Below are 25,558 nucleotides of genomic sequence, written 5' to 3'. Positions count from 1 at the left end.
GGCAACGGTTGTGCTTTTATCATAAAGGAATAGTGAGCTTACCATGGGTACACAAGAAACAGCTCTGCTCATTTATATTTTTTCTTAAATTCTATCCTGTGGCCTGCTCATAGTGAGTAGGAGAATATGCTGTTTTATAACAATAGGTGTGTTATCAAAGTATGACAGGGATAATGAGATGTGAATGCATTACAAGAAGTAGATGCAATACTTCCAGGAAGTGCACAATACACGCAATGTTTTAATATATTATAGATTAAAAATTATAATATTTTTTCAAATTATAATGCTAACTCTGTGGGGTTTTTCTTTAATACAGAAACATTTGTTTTCTAACTTGCTGAAAAAGGCTAAATGATTTTGTTGGATTATGCTCTGTTAAACCCTGGGCTCTTTCTATCTTTCTCGCAGCTTGATGTCTTCTTTTCAGGTGATTTATAATTTCTTTCTTGTATTCAGCAGTGCCTAAAGTCCTTTTGGATATAGATAAGGTCTTGGACATTTCTTTGGAAAAATGACAAGATACATTGAGAAGTGATATTATCTCTTATGCACCTCGAGAAAAAAAGGGTGACCTGTCATTCTGGAAAATCCTGTGATACAATGGTACAACTATTAATCCAATATAGATTCGTCAGTAATGGCTCCTGCATTGATACAAGTCAGATCCATTTCTGATTGTTTTCATACAGTGTATGATGCATTTAATGAATACTAAATATTAATAGTACAGGGACATAGGTTTATGTAATGGAGAAGAAACAGAATGTGTTTCTGTAATGCACATTGGGGACAGCACAGTTACATTTAATTCTGCAACAATCAACTCAGCCTTTTTATAAACATGGACTCATCTAAACTTCACAAATATTTGGATGATCTTTTGCTCTCCTGGCTGTATGAGCTTGGCAAGGTCGCTTTGGATGCCTTATGCTCTGTGGAAACAATTACATCTAAGCAGGTGGGCCAAAACCATGGATTCAACAGTTTTCTGACAAGACTTCTACAAGAAGCTCTTTACTGAAATGGTTCTATCTCATCTATATTTGACAACTGTATAGGATAGCCGATGGACTGTCCTACCTCTTTAACTGTGACTGTAGGCTGTTAATTAAAATTATGGATATTAGTTAATATCCACATTGATATAACCCAAGCAGACATATTCTATCTATGGAAGACAATTGGTTGAGAATATTGTTTCCCGCTCAAATATTTGCTAACTCAGATTTAATGCACTCCTTCAATAGAAAGAAAAAAAATGATTGAGTGGAGTGGATTTTTTTTACAGGGGCTATGAGGACAATAGGATTTGGCCATGGCTTTATCCTGTTAGTCTCGCTCCTCTACTTGCACCCAAGAGATCTGTTACAAAAGATGGGGTCATATCTTCACAGTAAAAGAAAACTGTATGCCAATTTCTCCCTTTTTATTTCCCCCACTCCATGGTGATCCACACTGAACAAGAAGGCTGTAAAAACTAAATTGCTTCTGACCTTGACATGAATCAATGCATTCATTTATTCTTATTGTGCTTCTGGTGATAGGCAAAATGTAACCTTTTGCACTTGACCACTGAAAACCTAAAGCTGGTACTTTTGATGATTGGCTATTTTGGTATGATTTTTATTTATTTTACTTCTGCACATTGCAGCGATGATCATTATTTTCACTTGCAAGGGGTATGGAGTATAAAAGTAGGGAAATCCTGCTACAATTGTACAGGGCATTGGTGAGACCACACCTAGAGTACTGTGTGCTGTTTTGGTTTCCTTATTTAAGGAGGGATATACTTGCATTGGAGGCAGTTCAGAGAAGGTTCATGAGGCTGATTCCTGAGATTAAGGGGTTGTCTTATGAAGAAAGGTTGAGCAGGTTAGGCCTATACTCATTGGAGTTTGGAAGAATGAGAGATCTTATTGAAACATAAGATTCTGAGGGGGCTTGACAGGGTAGATGCAGAGAGGATGTTTCAACTCGTGGGGGAATCTAGAACTAGGGGGCATAGTTTCAGAATAAGGGGTCGCCCATTTAAAACGGAAATGAGGAGGAATTTCTTCTCTCAGAGAGTCGGGAATCTTTGGAATTCTCTACCCCAGAAAGCTGTGGAGGCTGGGTCACTGAATATATTTAAGGCGGAGATAGACAGATTTTTGAACGATAAAGGAGTCAAGGGTTATGGGGAGCGGGCAGGGAAGTAGAGTTGAGGCCAAGACCAGATCAGCCATGATCTTACTGAATGGCAGAGCAGGCTCGAGGGGCCAAATGGCCTACTCCTTGCTCCTGTTTCTTATGTTCTTAAGTGACTATTGCAATCTGTAACAAATAACCAACTCTTCTGAAAAGTGCCAGCTTTAGGTTTTCAGAGATCCTTTGTGAAAGGCAAAACTGAATTGTTGGTTTGACTCTGATTCCTCAGATTGACAGACGATACACTAGTAGATAAGTGTAATCTATGCCAACTAGAACATACTGGTTGTGGATAGACTGTTCCAGTTTCCTCCAGAACCTGGAGAACCACTGTGTCCAGTTACATACATAACACTTCAAGTTTCGGAGGGAGTCAGAGTGCCCAACACAAATGAGGTGCAAAGGTGTTAAGCAAATTAAAAAAAAACACAGATTGCAATTTATTTTTCCATCCCTTAGATACCACCAGTAGTGTCTACCAAAATATATAACAAGTAACCAAATGTCCTGATGCTGCTGGCTGTAGGCTTTCAGGGATCCTGCGTGAAAGGTTAAATTTTAATTCCATTAGTTTAAGGACACTACAGGTAAAAAGTCTGCAAATCAGGATCTTAAGTTTTAAATTGCAAAGTAACCACATGGCCTGAGAGAAAAAAAGTGTTGTGATTGCTAAGTTGTATACATAAAACAAACCATGTGCATTTTTTTTGTTTTCCTGGGCCCAAGATGGATCATAGATGCTGCAGTGCAATAGTGTTTCCTGGCTTTGGGTCTGTGTGATTTCACACAGGTAAAGTTGACTCTGTCTTCTGGAATTTAGCCTTTTTAGCAGCTACAGTCAATGGTTCTATTAACAATACTTCTAACTAAACTATAATGACTCATTAAACTAAAGCTGGATAAATACTTCTCGCATTTCTCTTACCCTATTGGACAGGACATGAGAATTAGCTTATTGTTTGATTGGCAATTACTGTCTGACCTCTAGCCTCCAACTATACCCACCTTTATTTTATCAATACTATTTTGGTCAGTGCTCCTCTGAACTTTCCTCTCTGTTTGTTCTAAGATTCAAATATAGCATCTTCCCTCAATTCTAATGTGTATAAATTATCAACATCAACAATATCATATATTTGTACACCACTCATTACATATAGGGAAATATCTCAGAGTATTTTATAGGGCCATCATTAGTAAGTGGACAGGGAGAAGGAGGGGGGGGATACAAAAGCATGGTCGAAGAGCAAGGTTTTAAGAAGGTTTTGAAAGCAGAGTGGAAGTTAGCAAGGTGAAGATGCTGAGGGAGGGTGTTATACAGGTCAAGAGCTGAAGGAGCAATCACCGATGGTGGAGCAGAGGGATATGAAAACAAGATTTAGCTTGGCATTGGGCGACCAGGAACAGAGACTGCAGGAAAATGTAGAGGTGGAAAAACTGGAGGCTGTGAGATTGAGAATCTTTAAGTTAATTCTCTAGATCACAGGAAGCCAGTGGAGCTTGGTAAGGACAGAAGTGATAAGGATAGGGGGGAGTGAGAATATGGATCATGACATTCACAATAACGTCATTTTTGAATGGTAGAAATAGGGAGGCTGGCAAGATGACAGAGAAGGTTGGAGAGGAGATGGTAGTTGGAGAGGTTAAGATCATGGGACTGAAGGGAAATTTGGTGGTAAGGAAGTGGACGGGCGGATTCAAGGAGAAATGGTGGGTTTCGTGGAAGAAAGAAAGACTTGGATTTATATAGCGCCTTTCAGGATCAGCGGACATCTTAAAGTGCTTTACAGCCAAAGAAATACTTTTGGAATGTAGTCACTGTTGCAATACAGAAAACACAGCAGTCAATTTGCGCACAAGCTAGCTCCCACATACAGCAATGTGATAATGACCAAATAATCTGTTTTTTATTATGTTGATTGAGGGATAAATATTGGTCAGGACACCGGGGATAACTCTCCTGCTCTTCTTCGGAAATAGTACCATGGGATCTTTTATGTCTACTTGAGAGAGCAGACGGGGCCTCGGTTTAACGTCGCATCTGAAAGACGGTACCTCCGACAGTGCAGCGCTCCCTCAGCACTCCACTGAAATGTCAGCCTAAAGTTTTGTGCTCAAGTCTCTGGAGTGCTACTTGAACCTACAACCTTCTGGTTCAGAGGCGAGAGTGCTACCCACTGAGCTACAGAGGACAGAGGTAAGTTTAGTGAAAGAGACTGTGCAGTAAGGGAGGATGTAAGTGCTCATGGAAGGAAAAAGCAAGGAGGAAGCTGGAGGTGCATTGTTGGAGGCAGTAGAGTGGATGCCTTTAATTCTGGATACAAAATGTCTGTGTACCCCACACGTTTAGCACCTTAGGTAAGGATAAAGGCCATATGTTATGTTATGAAGAGGAAGAGTTTGGATTAGCTCCTGCTCTCCAGGAGGATCACAGAGTAATATTGGGACAGGAAGTGACGGTTGAAGTGATGATGGAGCAAATGTTGGTGATGGATAGCCAGGCAGGTTACGCGCCGGGTACATTTCAGTTTATGGCAGCAGATTTGTATAACATGAGGTTCCTGTTGTATCAGGAAGTGGTGGGGTTGGGTCACTGTTCAGCCTTTGGTGATAACAAGGACATCAAAGGAAGAAGCAAGGAAGTTGTTGAGATGATCAATAGAAGGGTGGTCTGCACAGAGGGGCCTTAAATGGAGTGGACTTAAACAGAGTGGTTTATTTGGGAATTTGGAAAGAGTGGGAATTCGGAGAAGAGGGAGAAGAAAGTCTATTAACTAGTGGCATAGCAGGGCAGCTCAGACCCGTGAAGTGCACATCCTGTGGCATGTGGGAACTCCTGGACGCCTCACGCAGCCTGGACGACCATGTGTGCAGGAGGTGTCTCCAGCTGCAGCAACTTGAGCTCCACTTTTCGGAGCTTGAGCAGTGGCTGGAGTCACTGCGGTGCATCCGCGGGGCTGAGAATTTCGGGAGGTGGTCACCCCGCAGCTTTAGAGTGTGCAGGCAGAGAGGGAGTGAGTGACCACCAGGTAGAAGAGAAGTACGAGGCATGTAGTGCAGGAGTCCCCCGAGTCCATCTCGCTCTCCAACCAGTATTCTGTTCTGAGTACTGGTGAGGGCGATGGTGCCTCTGGGGAGTGCAGCCAGAGCCAAGTCCACGGCATCACGGGTGGCTCCGCTGCACTGCAGGGGAGGAAGAAGAATGGCAGAGCAATAGTGGTCGGGGATTCAATAGTCAGGGGAGCAGACAGGCGTTTCTGTGGCTGCAGACGTGACTCCAGGATGGTATGTTGCCTCCCTGGTGCCAGGGTCAAGGATGTCACCGAGCGACTGCAAGACATTCTGAGAGGAGAGGGAAAACAGCCAGAGGTCGTGGTCCATATCGGTACCAATGACATAGGTAGAAAGAGAGATGAGGTCCTGCAGGCAGAGTTTAGGGAGCTCAGAGAGAGATTAAAAAGCAGGACCTCAAAGGTAGTAATCTCTGGATTACTGCTGGTGCCACATGCTGGTGAGTACAGAAATAGGAGGATAGAGAAGATGAATGCATGGCTGGAGAGATAGTGCAGGCGGGAGGGCTTTAGATTACTAAGGCATTGGAACCATTTCTGGGGGAGGTGGGACCTGTACAAGTCGGACGGGTTGCACCTCAGCAGAGTCGGGAGGTTTTGCTAGTGTTGTTGGGAGGGTTTAAACTAGCTTGGGGAGAGAAGCAAAGCTGGTATTGGGCAGCAGAGAAGTAGAAGGTGAATTTGGAAGATAGACAACAGGGGAGTTTGGCAATACTAAATGGAATATACTTCAATGCAACGAGTATAGGAAATAAGGCAGATGAGCTGAGAGCACAGATTGACACTTGGGAGTATAATATTATAGCTATTACTGAGACATGGCTGAAAGAAGGGCAGGTATGGCAACTCAACATTACTGGTTACAGGGATTTTAGACAGGATAGAGAGGGGGGTAAAAAAAGGAGGGGGGTGGCAGTATTGATTAAAGAAACAATTATAGCTGTGAAAAGGGATGATATGATAGAAGGGTCATCAAACGAGGCCATATGGGTTGAATTGAAGAACAAAAAAGGGGCTATCACACTACTGGGAGTGTACTATAGACCCCCAAACAGTCAGAGGGAGATAGAAGAACAAATATGTGGAAAATTGCTGCAAAGTGCAAAAACTATAGAGCTGTAATAGTGGGGGATTTCAACTACCTCTATATTAACTGAGAAAAAGGTAGTGTGAATGGTACAGAGGGTGCGGAATTCCTAAAATGCATTCAGGAGAACTTCTTTAGCCAGTATGTAACAAGCCCAGCATGGGAGGGGGCGGTCCTGGACTTGGTTTTGGGGAATGAAGAGGGGCAGGTGGAAGGGACATCAGTGGGAGAGCATTTTGGTGCTCATGATTATAATTCAGTAAGATTTAGGGTAGTTATGGAAAAGGACAAAAGGGGACCAGGAATAAAATTTCTCAATTGGGGTAAAGTCAATTTTGCTGAGCTGAGATGGGATTTGGCCAAAGTGGACTGGAAATGGCTACTTAATGGTAAATCAGTGTCAGAGCAGTGTGAAGCATTCAAAGCGGAGATCCTGAGGGTACAGAGCAAGTATGTTCCCTTAAAAAAAAGGGTGGGGCTAACAAATCTAGAGCCCACTGGATGTCAAGGGACATACAGGGCAAGATAAAGAAAAAAAGGGAAGCTTATGACAGATACCGAGAACTCAACACTGCAGAAACTCTAGAGGAGTATAAGATGTGCAGAGATGTAATTAAAAACTGTATCAGGAAAGCAAAGAGAGAGCATGAAAGAATGTTGGCAAGTAAAATCAGGGAAAACCCAAAGATGTTTTATAAGTACATTAAGAGCAAGAGGATAACTAGAGAACGAGTGGGGTCTATTAGAGACCATAAAGGAAATCTGTGTGTGGAGGCGGAAGACGTGGGTAAGATTCTTAATGAATACTTTGCATCCGTTTGCACAAAAGAAAGGGACGATGCAGACTTTGCAATGAGGGAGGAGGAGTGTGAAATATTAGACAAGATAAACATAGTGAGAGAGGAAGTATTAAGGGGCTTAGCAGCTTTGAAAGTGGATAAATCCCCAGACCTGGATGAAATGTATCCCAGGCTGTGAAGAGAAACAAAAGAAGAAATAGCAGAGGCCCTGACCATCATTTTCCAATCCTCTCTGGCTACAGGTGAAGTGCCAGAGGACTGGAGGACTGCTAATGTTGTACCTTTGTTTAAGAAGGGAGAAAGGGATAGACCGAGTAATTATAGGCCAATCACCCTAAACTCGGTGGTGGGAAAATTATTGGAAAAAATCCTGACGGATAGGATAAATCTTCATTTGGAAAGACATGGATTAATCAAGGATAGTCAGCATGGATTTGTCAAGGGAAGGTTGTGTCTGACTAACTTGACTGAATTTTTCGAGGAGGTAACCAGGAGGGTCGATGAGGGCAGTGCGTATGATGTAGTGTATATGGATTTTAGCAAAGCTTTTGATAAGGTCCCACATGGCAAACTGGTCACGAAAGTAATAGCCCATGGATCCAAAATTGGCTCAGAGGCAGGAAGCAAAGGGTAATGGTTGATGGGTGTTGTTGTGACTGGAAGACTGTATCCAGTGGGGTTTCGCAGGGCTCAGTGCTGGGTCCCTTGCTTTTTGTGATATATATCAATGACTTAAAAGAGTTAAATGTTGTGGGTATGATTAAGAAGTTTGCAGATGACACTAAAATAGGCTGTGTAGTTGATAATGAAGAATAAAACTGCGGATTGCAGGAAGATATCAATGTAATGGTCAGAACAGTGGCAAATGGAATTCAATCTGGATAAGTATGAAGTAATTTGGGGAGGTCTAACAAGGCAAGGGAATACACATTAACTGGTACGACACTGAAAAGTGTAGAGGAACAAAGGGACCTTGGACTGCAGGTCCACAGATCCCTGAAGGTAGCAGGCCAGACAGCATGTGGAATACTTGCCTTTATTAGTCGAGGCATGGAATACAAGAGCAAGGAGGTTATGCTTGAGCTGTATAAAACACTGGTTAGGCCGCAGCTGCAGTACTGTGTGCAGTTCTGGTCACCACATTACAGGAAAGATGTGATTGCATTGGAAAGGATGCAGAGGAGATTTACAAGAATGTTGCCTGGACTGGAGAATGTTGGCTATGAGGAGAGATTGGAGATGCTGGATCTATTTTCTTTGGAACAGGAGGTTGAGGGAGACCTGATTGAAGTGTATAACATAATGAGGGGGCCTGGATAGAGTGGATAGGAAGGACATGTTTCCCTTGGCAGAGAGGTCAACAACCAGGGGGCATAGATTTAATGTAATTGGGGGGAGGTTTAGAGGAAATATGAGGGGAAGTTTCTTCACCAAGAGTGGGTCTGGAACTCACTGCCTGAGAGGGTGGTAGAGGCAGGAACCCTCACCACATTTAAAAGATACTTGGATGTGCACTTAAAGTGCCTTAACCTGCAGGGCTACGGACCAAGAGCTGGAAAGTGGGATTAGGCTGGATAGCTCTTGGTCGGCCGGCGTGGACACGATGGGCCGAAATGGCCTCCTTCCATGCTGTAAATTGCTATGATTCTAAGAATTATTGTCATCCCAAATGGAGTGGCAAGGTTGGGGCAGATGTAAGGTGAGACAGGGTTTGTGTAAGAAACGATAGCTTTTTCACGGATGGGAGGTAATGGTGAAGGGGTTGGGGCAGAGATGGCGATACATAGGACAAGGGAGATAAAGAAGTGATAGGTCTCAAGTCCATGCGTGATGACAAGATCATGGTGATGGCCTGTGGTAGATGGGGGAGTCAAACGGGGAGGGTAAGATTAAGGAAAATTGGCTGGAACATGAATTTAAAAACTCTTGTCTTCAGGTGAATGTAATTTTCCCCTAAAATGTACAACCGTCTATGGTTTAATCAATTATATATATATATAAAAATAAATACACAGAGGGCCCGTAACATTATGAAAGCACAAGCTCTTCCCTATAGGTGGCACTGCGGGGATCATTTTATAGAAAAAAACTTGCATTTATACAGCGCCTTTCACAACATCCCAAAGTGCTTTACAGCCAGTTAAGAACTTTTGAAGTGTAGTTACTGTTGTAATATTGGAAACACAGCAGCCAATTAGCAAACAGCAAGGTCCCACAAACAGTACTTAAATAAATAACCAAATCATCTGTTTTCATTGTTGGTTAAGGAATAAATATTGGTTAGGATACCAGAACTTCCCTGCTCTTCTTCGAATAGTGCCATGACAAGGCAGATAAGGCATTGGTTTAATGTTTCACTTGAAAGATGGCACCTCCAACAGCACTGCAATTAAGTGTCAGCCTAGATTATATGCTCAAGTCTCTGGAGTGGACTTAAACCCACAAACATCTGACTCAGAGGTGAGTGCTACCACTGAGCAAAAGCTGACATAATATGTGATTCACTAAGTATAGTTATGTGCAATTAGCATCATGTCACAATCCTTTTGTACTGGAACATTGGCTCGAAATTTGCAGTTGTAATGACTGCAAAACTGTCAGTGTTCATTGTCATTACTCTGTAAAACTGACAGAAACGTCTGGAGTCTGCACATGTGCATTTAAATGTGTAAATCCTGAAGTTGCTGTCAGTGTTACTCCCCTCCTCCACTGGGTGTGCTGTTGAAGTCCTCACAGATGGAAATCTTACAAATCACTTGAATTGATGTGAACTTGCATTTTTTACACTCTAATCTCGCTGTAAAACCCCCTGAAAAAGTTATGCTTTGTTGAATGAGGTGTAACAAAGATTTTAATGATTTACTAAGTTAGAATTACTGCTAAACAATCTCTCTGGTCCTGAAAAACTGATTTTATATTTGGGAATGTCACCACTTTCATTTCGCACCTAATTGTAGCTCTGTGTTGCTCCAATCTTCATTGTGCACTATAGTGGCCAGTTAAACTTAAAAAGGATGTTCTCCTTATATTGCTGGAACTCTAAATGCCTCAGCTTGAAAGCTTTTCTTTCAAAAGGAATTCCTGACTGCTGGTGTGGATTCTTCATCGGCGACGAGACTCGAGGTGCTCAGTGCCCTCCCAGATACACTTTTTCCACTTAGAGCAGTCTTTGGCCAGGGACTCCCAGGTGTCGGTCGGGATGTTGTATTTTATCAAGGAGGCTTTGAGGGTGTCCTTGAAACGTTTCCTTCGTCCACCTGGGGATCGCTGCCATGTAAGAGTTCCGAGTAGAGCGCTTGCTTTGGGAGTCTTGTGTCGGGCATGCAGACAATGTGGCCTACACAATGGAGCTGGTCGAGTGTGGTCAGTGCTTCGATGCTGGGGACATTGGCCTGGTCGAGAACACTGACATTGGTGCGTCTGTCCTCCCAGGGGATTTGCAGGATGTTGCGGAGACATCGTTGGTGTTATTTCTCCAGCCATTTGAGGTGTCTATACTGTATATGGTCCACGTTTCTGAGCCATACAGGAAAGTGGGTATCATTACAGCCCTATAGATCATGAGCTTGGTACCAGATTTGAGGGCCTGATCTTCGAACACTCTCTTCCTCAGGTGACCGAAGGCTGTGCTGATGTCCTGGAGGCGGTGTTGGACCTCGTTGTCGATGTATGCCCTTGCTGATAATAGACTCCCGAGACCACACCGTGGATTTTGATGACCGGGGGGCAGTGGTCTGTGTGGCGGGGTCAGGTTGGTGGAGGACCTTTGTCTTACAGATGTTTAGTGTAAAGCCTATGCTTTCATATGCTTCGGTGAAGATGTTGACGATGGCTTGGAGTTCAGCCTCTGAATGTGCGCAGACGCAAGTGTCGTCCATGTACTGTAGTACCCAAAGACTACACTCTGAATCACCAGGTCCCACTCCAGAGCCTTGAGCAAAATAATCATAGAATCATCATAGAAATTTATGGCACACCAGGAGGCCATTCGGCCCATCGTATCTGTGCTGGCCGAAAAAGATCTATTCAGCCAATCCCACTTTCCAGTTCTTGGTAGCCTTGTAGGTTACAGCACTTCAAGTGCATATCCAAGTACTTTTTAAATGTGATGAGGGTTTCTCTCTCCACCACCCTTTCAGGCAGTGAGTTTCGGACCCTTGCCACCCTCTGGGTAAAAAAAGTTATTCTCAACTCCCCTCTAATCCTTCTACCAATTACTTTAAATCTATGTCCTCTCTGCTAGGGGAAATAGGTCCTTCCTGTCCACTTGATCTAGGCCCCTCATAATTTTATACACCTCAATCAAGTCTCCCCTCAGCCTCCTCTTTTCCAAAGAAAACAACCTCAGCCTATCCAATCTTTCCTAAAATTCTCCAGTCCTGGCAACATCCTCTTAAATCTCTGTGTACCCTCTCGAGTGCAATCACATTTTTCCTGTAATGTGGTGACCAGAACTGTAAGCAGTATTCTAGCTGTGGCTTGTTTAGTGTTTTACATAGTTCAAGTATAACCTAAAAGCTCTTATATTCTATGCCTCGGCTAATAAAGGAAAGTATCCCGTGTGCCTTCTTAACCACCTTACCTATCTGTCCAGCTACCTTCAAGGATCTGTAGACATGCACTCCAAGGTCCTTCTGTTCCTCTACACTTCTCAGTTTCCTAACATTTATTGTGTATTCCCTTGTCTTGTTAGCCCTCCCCAAATGCATTACCTCACACTTCTCCAGATTGAATTCCATTTGCCCACCTGACTAGTCCATTTATATCTTCCTACAGCTTTCCTCTGCCATGTGGGGCCTTGTCAAAAGCCTTGCTAAAATCCATGAGACTACATCAAATGTGTACCCTCATCCTTGTTACCCCCTCAAAAAATTCAATCAAGTTAGTCAGACACGACCTTCCCTTACCAAATCCATGCTAAATGTCCTTGATTAATCTATGCCTTTCTAAATGATGATTAATTAGTTTATTTTCCAATCCCTCAGAATGTTTTCCAATCTAGTGCAGTACTGAGGGAGTGCTGCACTGTTGGAGGTGCTATCTTTTGGATGAGATGTTAAACCGAGGCCCCATCTGCTCACTCAGGTGGACGAAAAAAAGATCCTAAGCCACTATTCGAAGAAGAGCAGGGGAGTTGTCCACGGTGGCCTGCCCAATATTTATCCCTCAACTTACCTTAATAATACTTCATCATCATCATAGGCAGTCCCTCGGAATCGAGACTTGCTTCCACTCCTAAAGTGAGTTCTTTGGTGGCTGAACAGTCCAATAGGAGAGCCACAGACCCCCGTCACAGGTGGGACAGACATTCGTCGGTGGAAGGGGGGAGGTGGGACTGATTTACCACACGCTCCTTCCGCTGCCCGTGCCTGACCTCTTCACACTCGCGCCGTTGAGATTCGAAGACCATTACTGTTTGTGGAACCTTGCTCTGCGCAAATTGGCTTCTGCATTTCAGTACATTAGAACAGTGACTACACTTCAAAAGTACTTCATTGGCTGTAAAGCACTTTGGAAAATCCTGAGGTTGTGAAAGGCACCGTATAAATGCAAAAATTATTCTTATTTTTGTTTTGGTCTTGACGAGTGTGCAACACCATGGGAAATCGACTAATCACGGCAGAAAATGTTGGATCTTTTGCAATGTGTCTGCTCTATAATTTATCAATAAGTTAAGGATGAATGCAACTTCTATCAGCATCTAGTAAATGCAACAATTGATTCAGATTAGTGGGTGAACTAATTTGTGATATAAATGCAGTATTTTTCTTACCTTACTGTACTGCCCAACAACATGCTTAAGGATATTGGGAGGAGCATCATGTAGCAGTGGATCTAGAGCTGGCAGATACGTGCATTTCTGCAGGATGTTCTTCAGGGCCTTTTTAGCCTGTTGAAGTGGAAAGACATAGTGAAATTGTAAAGAATCTGCTGAAAGCAATGTTTGGAATTTGCAACACATCACGCTCTACATTCCTGCTCTACAGAATATCAGACTGTCTCAGTGTTTGCTGTTGGCTCAGTTATAGATCTTTGAAATGAGACACTACTTGTATGGTCAGACATGGAAGGCAATGATTTAGTGTAGATAAAGTATAGAATTAAGCCAAGTCACAAATACTAACATCTAAGGGTCTTAAAAGAAGTGGCTGCAGAGATAGTGGATGCATTGGTTGTAATCTTCCAATATTCACTAGATTCTGGAAATGTCCTAGCGGATTGGAAAACCGTAAATGTAACGCCTCTATTCAAGGAAGGAGACAGAAAGCAGGAAATTATAGACTAGTAAGCCTAACATCTGTCATTGGGAAAATGCTGGAAACCATTATCATGGAAGTAGTAGCAGGACATTTAGAAAATCATAATAAAATCAAGCAGAGTCAGCATGGTTTTATGATAGGGAAATTGTGTTTGACAAATTTATTAGAGTTCTTTGATGATGTAACGAGCAGGGTGGATAAAAGGGAACCAGTAGACGTAGTGTATTTGGATTTCAAAAGGCATTCGATAAGATGCCACGTAGAAGGTTACTACACAAGATAAGAGCTCTTCGTGTTGGAGGTAATATATTAGATAGATAGTGGATTGACTAACTAACAGAAAACAGAGTCGGGATAAATCGGTCATTTTCAGGTTGGCAAACTGTAACTAGTGGGGTTCCACAGGTATCAGTGCTGGGGCCTCAACTATTTACAATCTATATTAATGACTTGGATGAAGGGACCGAGTGTATTGTAGCCAAATTTGCTGACGATACAAAGATAGGTGGGAAAGCAAGTTGTGAGGAGGACACAAAGGGACCGAAATTGCCCTCCACCCGAAACAGGGCGCAACTACCGATTTTTAAGTGCTCAGTCCACCCCAATGCATGGCGCAGACAATCGAGGGAAATTCAGCACTTTGTTTTTTATTTGGAGTGAGGTGTTGTCATCAACGGGGCGGAAGTGTGGGTGGGTCGGAACGGCCGTCACTCGAAGTCATCAGCGCAACGCGGATGTGTCATGTTGCACTAACGCGTCACAACATCCCTCCCCCATTCAATTAAAGGCAGGGCCGCTGCGAACTCTGCAGCCACTTTAGTGGCAAACACTGGGCCACCAGGGAGGGTATCAGCAGGACCAGCGTCCCGCTACCCAAAAGGGGGCGTCGAGCCGCCTATTGGCGGCTTGGCTGAACCCGTGGCCACCAGTGTTGGGCTGACCTAACAGTCGGCCGACAATTAAAAAAAAATGGCGGCTGCAGTAGTGCACCATCCCCTTTAAGGACGAATGCAGCACCCAGCCACAAGAAGCTTCCCGCTGGGAAAAGCTGTCTGTGGCACCGACTGGCAACTGACCCGCTCCCGTAGGGGAATTTCTCACGGAGCAATTTCCCACGCGGGGTGGAAAGGGAGTCGTCGCCGGTTGGTAAAGGGTCGACAACACGGGCGGAGCGGAGATGTTCTCCGCCGGGAAAATCCCCGATGGCAATTTAGAAAATGGCGGCGTCTCTGCGCCGACTGAGTGCATACCGACCAGTGGCCGCCTTTTTGAGGCAGTCATGGCTCATAGAAAGGGGCAATTTCGGCTCCAAAGAGTCTGCAAAGGGATATAGATAGGTTAAGTGAGTGGGCAAAAATTTGACAGATAGAGTATAATGTGGGAAAATGTGAGGTTATCCACTTTGGTACGAAGAATAGAAAGGCAAAATATGATTTAAATGGAGAGAGAATTATGCGGTACTGAGGGATCTGGGTGTCCTCGTACATGAAACACAAAAGGTTAGCATGCAGGTACAGCAAGTAATCAGGAAGACAAATGGAATGTTGGCAAACATTTAAAGATCACATGAATGAAGTTCATTAATTGTACATCCCTGTCTGGAGTAAAAATAAAACGGGGAAGGTGGCTCAACAGTGGCTAACAAGGGAAATTAGGGATAATGTTAAATCCAAGGAAGAGGCATATAAATTGGCCAGAAAAAGCAGCAAACCTGAGGACTGGAAGAAATTTAGAATTCAGCAGAGGAGGACAAAGGGTTTAATTAGGAGGGGGAAATAGAGTATGAGAGGAAGCTTGCTGGGAGCATAAAAACTGACTGCAAAAGCTTCTATAGATATGTGAAGAGAAAATGATTAGTGAAGACAAACATAGGTCCCTTGCAGTCAGAATCAGGAACAAAGAAATGGCAGACCAATTGAACAAATACTTTGGTTCTATGTTCACGAAGGAAGACACAAATAATGTTCCGGAAATACTAGGGGACCGAGGGTCAAGCAAGAAGGAGGAACTGAAGGAAATCCTTATTAGTCAGGAAATTGTGTTAGGGAAATTGATGGGATTGAAGGTTGATAAATCCCCAGGGCCTGATAGGCTGCATCCCAGAGTACTTAAGGAAATGGCCCTAGAAATAATGGATGCATTGGTGATCATTTTCCAAAAGTCTATCGACTCTGGATCAGTTCCTATAGACTGGAGGGTAGCTAATGTAACACCACTTTTTAAAAAAGGAGGGAGAGAGAAAACAGGGAATTATAGACCGGTTAGCCTGACATCAGTAGTGGGAAAAATGTTGGAATCAATTATTAAAGGTGAAATAGCAGCGCATTTGGAAAGCAGTGACAGGATCGGTCCAAGTCAGCATGGATTTATGAAAGGGAAATCATGCTTGACAAATTTTCTAGAATTTTCTGAAGATGTAACTGGTAGAGTGGACAAGGGAGAACCAGTGGTTGTGGTGTATTTGGACTTTCAAAAGGCTTTTGACAAGGTCCCACACAAGAGATTGGTGTGCAAAATTAAAGCACATGGTATTGGGGGTAATGTATTGACGTGGATAGAGAACTGGTTGGCAGACAGGAAGCAGAGAGTCAGGATAAACGGATCCTTTTCAGAATGGCAGGCAGTGACTAATGGGGCACCGCAGGGCTCAGTCCTGGGACTCCAGCTATTTACAATATACATTAATGATTTAGATGAAGGAATTGAGAGTAATATCTCTAAATTTGCAGATGACACTAAGCTAGGTGGCGGTGTGAACTGTGAGGAAGATGCTAAGAGGCTGCAGGGTGACTTCGACAGGCTAGGTGAGTGGGCAAATGCATGGTAGATGCAGTATAATGTGGATAAATGTGAGGTTATCCACTTTGGTGGTAAAAACAGAGAGACAGACTATTATCTGAATGGTGACAGATTAGGAAAAGGGGAGGTGCAACGAGACCTGGGTGTCATGGTACATCAGTCATTGAAGGTTGGCATGCAGGTGCAGCAGGCAGTGAAGAAGGCAAATGGCATGTTGGCCTTCATAGCTAGGGGATTTGAGTATAGGAGTAGGGCAGTCTTGCTGCAGCTGTATAGGGCCTTGGTGAGGCCTCACCTGGAATATTGTGTTCAGTTTTGGTCTCCTAATCTGAAGAAGGACGTTCTTGCTATTGAGGGAGTGCAGCGAAGGTTTACCAGGCTGATTCCCGGGATGGCAGGACTGACATATGAGGAGAGACTGGATCGACTGGGCCTGCATTCACTGGAGTTTAGAAGAATGAAAGGGGATCTCATAGAAACATATAAAATTCTGACGGGACTGGACAGGTTAGATGCAGGAAGAATGTTTCCAATGTTGGGGGAGTCCAGAACCAGGGGTCACAGCGCAAGGATAAGAGGTAAGCCATTTAGGACCGAGATGAGGAGAAACTTCTTCACTCAGAGAGTTGTTAACTTGTGGAATTCTCTTCCGCAGAGAGTTGTTGATGCCAGTTCGTTAGATGTATTCAAGAGGGAGTTGGATATGGCCCTTACCCCTGTCAAGCTCCACCCCCACCTTTCCCAGCCCCAAATCATTCCCTTCACGTGGTGCCGAGAAGCAGGACCAGAGGTCTTTCGGTCTCTCTCTCTCCTTCCTGCCACCCCCCACCGCCCCCTCCCCCGACTCTCTCTCTGCCACTCCCCCCCTTCCCCTGACTCGCCTCTGCTCTGACCCCGACCCCTCTCGGGGGGCCGAGACCGGCGGCGGGGGGCTCGAGAGCTGGGGCCGTGGGACCGGGAGTGGGGGCCGGGCCGAGAGCGGGGGGCCGAAAGTGGCGGCTGTGGGGCCGAGAGTGGGTGACCGTGGGACCGAGAGCGGGGGCCGGGCCGTGTGCGGGGGGGGGGGAGGGGGAGCGGGGGGCCGAAAGCGGTGGCTGTGGGGCCGAGAGTGGGTGACCTTGGGACCGAGAGCAGGATCCAGGCCGTGAGCGGGGGGGGCCGAGAGCAGGGGCCGTGAGTGGGTGGCCGAGGGTCCAGGAGCGGGGGGGGGGGGGGAAAGAGACCAGGGGATGAGAGTGGCGGCTGTGGGGCCGAGAGCGGGCTGCCGTGGGGCTGAGAGGGCCCGTGGGCGGCCGAGAGCAGCGGCGGCGAGCAGAGAAGCAACGGGGGACCAAGGGGGAGGGAGAGAGAGAGACGGGGGGTGGGGGGGGGGGGAGAGTCAGAGTCTGGGCAAGAGAGAGAGAGACTGGGGGGAGGGGTGGGGGAAGAGATACGGGTGGGGGGATCGGAGGGGAGAAAGGGAACTCGGGGAAGACAGATCACGTTCTTCCAACCTCCTACAAGGGACATCGATAGAGTGGATGATATCCAGAAGTCACGACACTGTCACTATTCACCATACCCAATAAACTTGTTAACAATCTGTACACAATGCCTGCCCCATCTGTGGTGTGGTTGGGGGGGGAGGGGGGCAGGGGGGATGCACTTGCGCTCGGGTAAGGCACTTTGACTGGCCCTTGCTGTCTTCTAGGGAGCTCTGTCCTCTGTCACTTCAGGAAGTCAAAGTAGATCGATTTACAATTCGCAAAGTCAGAGAAGCCTTGGGATGGGCGGTTTCAATTACACATTCCTGTGAAACGTCAGGGTGTGACTTATCCTCCAAGGGGACAAATCATAGACAAAGGGTGGAGCATGGTGGCTATTTTTGCAGTACAAATAAGCGCATCCTTTAATTGGACAGCTCAAGTTTTCAGATTGTATAACAGGATTTAACAAAAACTAAAGCTGAAGTAAGACAAGACAACAGTATCAAAACATGCAACACCTCTCTGTTACATAATATAATTGTAGGAATTTTATTTTAAAAATCTATATATTTCTATATTATACTCCGAGTTTCTCAGTGCTCGAATAGTAGTGGTGTTCTTTGAACTATTTACAGCTGTGGCTCAATTATAGATTACCAATATTGCAGGACCCTCAGCAATCTCTGTTATACATGACTGTAATAATGAAGAAGTGCATGATGTAAAACATTCTGATTGCATCTTAGTCACCGGAGACATTTTGCATAATTACAGGACATGCAGCGTTCATAAATCGGTTCCAAATTAAAAAATATATAAGGTGCAATGAGGTCACTGTAGCTATATAATGGCACCACATACAAGATTGGCAATTACTGTGAGCAATGTTGTCACACAAACCTGTGCGTTAACTTCCTTTATCTATTATTTTAAGAGGCATTGAGCTATTTAAAATAACAAAGTAACTATTTGTACTGCTTTCTGTGCATGCGCCTCCCGACTCCCCCGAGTGAAATTTGCACTAACGATTTTCTGCACATGCCTCTTCCTGACGCCTGAAACCGGAAGTGGGGCCCGAACACGTTTATTCCCAAGCCGCCGAGTTCCGAGCCTCCGGCCGAGACACCTGCAGTGCCACAAGCTACTGAGCCTCCCAGCGGGCCCTGAGCCATCTGCTGAGCTGCAATCCGCTGGGCCCCGAGCCTCCGTCCGGGCCCCGAGAGAGAGAACCTTGGTGGGGGGGGAACTGAGAGCGCGCCTGGGAGGGTGGGGGGGGGGGCGGGGAGAGCGAGAGAGCCTCGGGGGGGGGGGGGAGTGAGAGAGGGCCTGGGGGAGGAGAGGGGGGAGAGCCTTTTTGGGGGGCTGGGGAAGAGAGAGAGCGCCTTGGGGAAAGGGGGGGGAGAAGAGAGAAACATTGGAGGGGAGAGACAGAGGTGGGGGGAAGGAGACTGGGTGGAGGAATCGGAGGAGAGAGAGGAACTCAGGGAACACGGATCACTTTCTTCCAACCCCCTTTACACTCACACCCGATTTCTCGGAAAGCTCAGTGCGTGTGTTACAAGGGATATCGTTGGAGTGGATGAACTCCAGAAGTCACGACACTGTCACTATTCATTTCATACCCAATAAACCTGTTAACAATCCACACACAATTCCCCATCTATGGCACTAGGATAAGGGACTTCGGCTGGGGGAAGGATGCACTTGCACTGGGGTAAGGGACTTTATACATTGGAGTTTAGAAGGATGAGAGGGGATCTCATAGAAACGTATAAGATTCTGATGGGACTGGACAGGTTAGATGCGGGAAGAATGTTCCCGATGTTGGGGAAGTCCAGAACAAGGAGACACAGTCTTAGGATTAGGGGTAGGCCATTTAGGACTGAGATGAGGAGAAACTTCTTCACTCAGAGAGTTGTTAACCTGTGGAATTCCCTGCCACAGAGAGTTGTTGATGCCAGTTCATTGGATGTATTCAACAGGGAGCTAGATAGGGCCCGTGCAGCTAAAGGAATCAAGGGATATGGAGAGAAAGCAGGAAAGGGGTACTGAGGGAATAATCAGCCATGATCTTATTGAATGGCAGGGCAAGGTCGAAGGGCCGAATGGCCTACTCCTGCACCTATTTTCTATGTTTGGCAGGGGTAGGGATGCACGCATTGGGGTAAGGGACTTTGGCTGAGGGATGTGTCCTCTCTGTGTTCGAGATGTGTTCTCTATGACTTCTGAAGTTAAAATGGATCATGTTACAATGTGCAAATTAAGGCTGGGCAGTTCCATTTACACATTCCAGAGAAACTTCAGGGTATGACTTATCCTCCAAGGGAACTAATCAGCAATAGGTCATATGATAATGGAGAGTCAATCAGAGAAATGGCTGCCATTCAGTTAGTACAAATAAATGCATCCTTAAAATAAGTATTAACCATTTGACAATAACATTGTTCACAGTAATTGTCAAACTTTAGTTACATAATTACATTGTAGCACCATATAACGGTCAGTAAACGTAGTTGAAATTCTGCGATAGCTAGGATTTTATTCTTTCTCGATCAAAGGTATGCCCTTAAACTGTCATTCTGTAATTTTTTATTAAAATAGCAAATCATTAAGAAGAAGCCAACTAGTAATCTTCCTGCATCCAGCTTCTGCAGTAACTAACCAACACAGATTACACTGCTCCAGGAACCAAACTGGTTATAGCACCCTTTCCAGAAGTGATCTGCACTAACAATGTGAAGTCCACCAGTTTTCAAATTTTGGTATAAAGGCACAAACTATTTATAATAAACTACACGTGTGAATGAGATGACTCTTCTTCAGCAGGCTGCAAAGCTGTTTCAGTTTTTACCCCCAATGGTCAACCCACCAACCAAGAGAGATTTCACTTAACAGAAAGCTTTATTGTTTAACAAACATTTAAAGTGGAACTCCATGGGCAATTTTATCTTTTGAGGTAACTATATAAACTTTCCTTAACAGGAGCCAAAATGCAGTGTAGTATACAGAATCATAGAAAAAAGGAAATTCAGCCCACCGAATCTGCGTCAGTTCTTTTGAAGAGCAATTCAGTTAGCCCCACTCCTCTGTTCTTTCCATATATCACTGCACTTTTTTTTCTTCTTCAAATATTTATCCAATTCCCCTTTGAAGGCTCCTATTGAATTTGTTTCCACCACCCTATCAGGCAGTGCATTCCAAATCCTAACCACTCATTGCATTAAAAGGTTTTTCCTCATCTTACCGTTGGTTCTTTTGTCAATCACTTTAAATCTGTGCCCTCACGTTATCGACCCTTCAGCTATTGGAAACAAAACTATCTAAATCCTTCATGATTTTAAAAACCTCTATCAAATCTCCTTAGCCTTCTCTGCTCCAAGGAGAATAACCCCAGCTTCTCTAGTCTATACACGTAACTGTATTCCCTCATTCCTGAAACTATTCCAGTAATCTCCTCCTCCATCACCAACCCTGGGTATTTCCTGTCCCACCGGCAGGACAGACCCACCAAATGCGGCGGCACAGTGGTATATAGTCAGGCAGAGATGGCCCTGGGAGTCCTCAAAATTGATTCTTGACCCCATGAAGTCTCATGGCTCCAGATCAAGCATGGGCAAGGAAACCTCCTGCTGATTACCACAAACCGCCCACCCTCAGCTGATGAATCAGTACTCCTCCATGTTGAACACCACTTGGAAGAAGCACTGAGGGGCAGCAAGGGCACAGAATGTACTCTGGGTGGGTGACTTCAATGTCCACCACCAAGAGTGGCTCGTAAGAACCATTACTGGCCGACTCCTGAACGACATAGCTGCCAGATTGGGCCTGCCAAAGGTGGTGAGACAACCAGCATGAGGGAAAAACCTACTTGACCTCGTCCTCACCAATCAATCGCAAATATATCTGTCCATGACAGTATTGGTAAGAGTGACCACTGCACAGTTCTTGCGAAGGCAAAATCCCATCTTCACATCAAGGACACCCTCCATCATGTTGTGTGGCACAACCACCGTGCTAAATTGGATTGGTTCAGAATAGATCTAGCAGCTCAAAATTGGGCATCCATGAGGCGATGTGGGCCATCAGCAGTATCAGAATTGTACTCCACCACAATCTGTAACCTCATGGTTCGGCATATCCCTCATTCTACAATAACCCTCAAGCCAGAGGCCCAACCCTGGTTCAATGAAGAGTGCAGAAGAGCATGCCAGCAGCAGCACCAGATGTACCTAAAAATGAGATGCTAACCTGGGGAAGCTGCAACACAGAACTACATGCATGCTAAACAGCAGAAGCAGCATACTATAGACAGATCTAAGCAATTCCACAACCAATAGATCAAAGATCAGATCAAAGCTCTCAGAGTCCTGCCACACCCAGTTGTGAATGGTGGTGGACAATTAAACAACTAAAGGGAGGAGGAGGCTCCATGAATATTCCCATGCTCAACGATGATGGAGCCCAGCACACGAGTCAAAAGGCAAGGCTGAAGCCATCTTGAGCCAGAAGTGCCGAGTGGATAATCCATATCAGCCTCCTCCCGAGGTCCCCACCATCACAGAAGCCAATTCCATTCACCTCACGTGATATTAAGAAACGGCTGAGAGCACTGGATACAGCAAAGGCTATGGCCCCCAACAACATCCTGGCTGTCGTGCTGAAGACTTGTGCTTCAGAACTAGCCACGCCTCTAGCCAAGCTGTTCCAGTACAGCTACAGCATTGGCATCTACTTGACAAAGTGGAAAATTGCCTCGGTATGGCCTGTCCACAAAAAGCAGGACAAATCCAATCCGGCCAATTACAACCCCAACAGTCTACTCTCCATCATCAGCAAAGTGATGGCAGGTGTCATAGACAGTACTATCAAGTGGCACTTACTCACCAGGCTCAGTTCAGGTTCCGCTAGGACCACTCAGCTCCAGACCTCATTTCAACCTTGGTTCAAAGATGGACAAAAGAGCTGAATTGCAGAGGTGAGGCGAGAGTGACATCAAGGCAGCATTTGACCGAGTGTGGCTTCAAGGAGCCCCAGTAAAATTGAAGTCAATAGGAACCAGGGGAGAAACTCTCCACTGGCTGGAGTCATATCTAGCACAAAGGAAGATGGTTGTGGTTACATAAGAACATAAGAAATAAGAGGAGTAGGCCATTTGGCCCATCGAGCCTGCTCCATCATTTAATAAAATCATGGCTGATCTGATCATGGACTCAGCTCCACTTCTCTGCCCGCTCCCCATAACCCTTTATTCCCTTATCACTCAAAAATCTGTCTATCTTGCCTTAAATATATTCAATGACCCAGCCTCCACAACTTTCTGGGGCAGAGAATTGCAGAGATTTACAACCCTCAGAGAAGAAATTTCTCCTCAAGTCAGTTTTAAATGGGCGGCCCCTTATTCTGATACTATGTCTCCTAGTTTTAGTTTCCCCAATGAGTGGAAACATCCTCTCTGCATCCACCTGTCGAGCCCCTCATTATCTCATATGTTTCGATAAGATCAGCTCTCATGTTTCTGAACTTCAATGAGTATAGGCCCAATCTACTCAACCTATCTTCATAAGTCAATTCCCTCATCTCAGGAATCAACCTAGTGAACCTTCACTGAACAGCCTCCAATGCAAGTATATTCTTCCTTAAATATGGAGACCAAAACTGTACGCAGTACTCCAGGTGTGGTCTCATCAATACCCTGTACAGTTGTAGCAGGACTTCTCTGCTTTCATACTCCACCCCCTTGCAATAAAGGCCATCATTCCATTTGCCTTCCTGAATACTTGCTGTAGCTGCAAACTAACTTTTTGTGTTTCATGCACAAGGACCCTCAGAGGTCCCTCTGTACTGCAGCACTTTGCAATTTTTCTCCATTTAAATTATAATTTGTTTTTCTATTTTTTCTGCCAAAGTGGATAACCTCACATTTTCCCACAGTATATTCCATCTGCCAAATTTTTGCCCACCCACTTAGCCTGTCTATATCTCTTTGCCGATTTCTTCTGTCCTCCTCACAATTTGCTTTCCCATCCATCTTTGTATCATCAGCAACCTTGGCTACATTACACTCGGTCCCTTCATCCAAGTCATTAATATAGACTGTAAATAGTTGAGGCCCCAGCACCAATCCCTGTGGCACCCCACTAGTTACTGTTTGCCAACCAGAAAATGACTCATTTATTCCAACTCTCTGTTTTCTGTTAGTTAGCCAATCCTCTATCCATGCTAATATATTACCCCCAACCCCGTGAACTTTTATCTTGTGCAGTAACCTTTTATGTGGCACCTTATCAAACGCCTTCTGGAAATCCAAATACACCACATCCACTGGTCCCCCCTTATCCACCCTGCTCATTACATCCTCAAAGAACTCCAGCAAATTTATCAAACATGATTTCCCTTTCATAAAACCATGTTGATTCTGCTTGATTGAATCATGCTTTTCCAAATGTCTTGCAACTGCTTCCTTAATAATAGACTCCAGCATTTTCTCAACGACAGATGTTAGGCTAGCTGGTCTATAGTTTCTTGCTTTTCTGTCTGCCTTTTTTTAAATAGGGGTGTTACATTTGCGGTTTTCCAATCTGTTGGGACCTCCTCAGAATCCAGGGAATTTTGAAAGATTACAACCAATGCATCCACTATCTTTGTAGCCACTTCTTTTAAGACCCTAGGCTGCAAGTCATCAGGTCCACGCCTTTAGTCCCATTATTTTACCGAGTACTATTTCTTTAGTGATAGTGATTGCATTAAGTTCCTCCCTCCGTATAGCCCCTTGATTATCCATTATTTAGTTCCCAGCCTTGGTCACCTTGCAACCACGTCTCTGTAAAGGCTATCAGATCATACCCTAATCTATTTGTGCCGTCAACTTATCTATTTTGTCACAAATGCTGCGTGCATTCAGATAAAGAGCTTTTAAATTTATTTTTTTCTACCTTTTTTTTTCCTGCTTTGACCCCACTTTCTGATTCACTTTTATGTTTATACATTCTGTCCCTTCCTGTCATGCTCTAGTTTTCATTTCCCTCAGTGCTACCATGCTCTATTACCTTCTCCTTATTTGACTTTTAAAATTTTCGCTCACCTGAACCCACCCCCCACTAATTAGTTTAAAGACCTCTCTACAGCCTGAGATATTGTATTCTCCAGGACCCTAGTCCCAGCACGATCAAAGTGGAGCCCATCCCAACGGAACAGCTCCCTTTTACCCCAGTATTGGTGCCAGTGTCCCACGAACCAAAACCCATTTCTCCCACATCAGTATTTGAGCCACGTGTTTAACTCTCTGATATTATTTACCCAATGCAAATTTGCTCGTGGCTCAAGTAGTAATCGAAAGATTATTACCTTTGTGGTTCTGCTTTTTAATTTGGCCACCTAGCTGCTAATAATCCCTCAGCAGAACCTCTTTGTTTGTCCTACCTATGTCATTGGTACCCACGTGGACCAAAACAACTGGATCTTCCCCCTCCCACTCCAAGTTCCTCTCCAGCCCAGAGGAGATGTCTTTAACCCTGGTGGAGATGTCCTTAACCCGGTTGTTGGAAGTAAATCATCTCAGCCCCAGGACAGGGCAGTGTCCTAGGCCCAACCATCTTCAGTTGCTTCATCAATGACCTTCCCTCCATCATAAGGTCAATAGTAGGGATGTTCGCTGGTTATTGCACAGTTCCATTCGGAACTCCTCAGATAATGATGCAGAACATGCCCGCATGCTGCAAGGCCTTGACGACATTCAGGCTTGGGCTGATACTTGAGCAAGTAACATTCGCACCACACAAGTACCAGGCAATGACTATCTCCAACAAGTGAGAGTCTAACCACAGCCCCTTGACATTCAACGGCACAACCACTGCCAAATCCCCCACCACCAACATCCTGGGGTTCA

General features: G+C 44.8%; 1 protein-coding gene across 3 annotated transcripts in view; it reads right to left on the bottom strand.

Moving 5' to 3' along the window:
- spag6 (sperm associated antigen 6) overlaps positions 1-25,558 on the bottom strand; it is a 237,255-nt gene that overhangs the window by 6,489 nt on the left and 205,208 nt on the right. For all 3 annotated transcript variants that reach the window (XM_070880078.1, XM_070880080.1, XM_070880079.1), the window contains one exon: positions 12,922-13,038. In XM_070880078.1, coding sequence (XP_070736179.1) covers positions 12,922-13,038 — 117 coding nt within the window. The remainder of the gene's footprint in view (positions 1-12,921; positions 13,039-25,558) is intronic.

The sequence above is a fragment of the Pristiophorus japonicus genome, chromosome 5, assembly GCF_044704955.1.
Source record: "Pristiophorus japonicus isolate sPriJap1 chromosome 5, sPriJap1.hap1, whole genome shotgun sequence".
Classification (NCBI taxonomy): domain Eukaryota; kingdom Metazoa; phylum Chordata; class Chondrichthyes; family Pristiophoridae; genus Pristiophorus; species Pristiophorus japonicus.
This window is presented reverse-complemented; position numbering and strand designations above follow the sequence as displayed.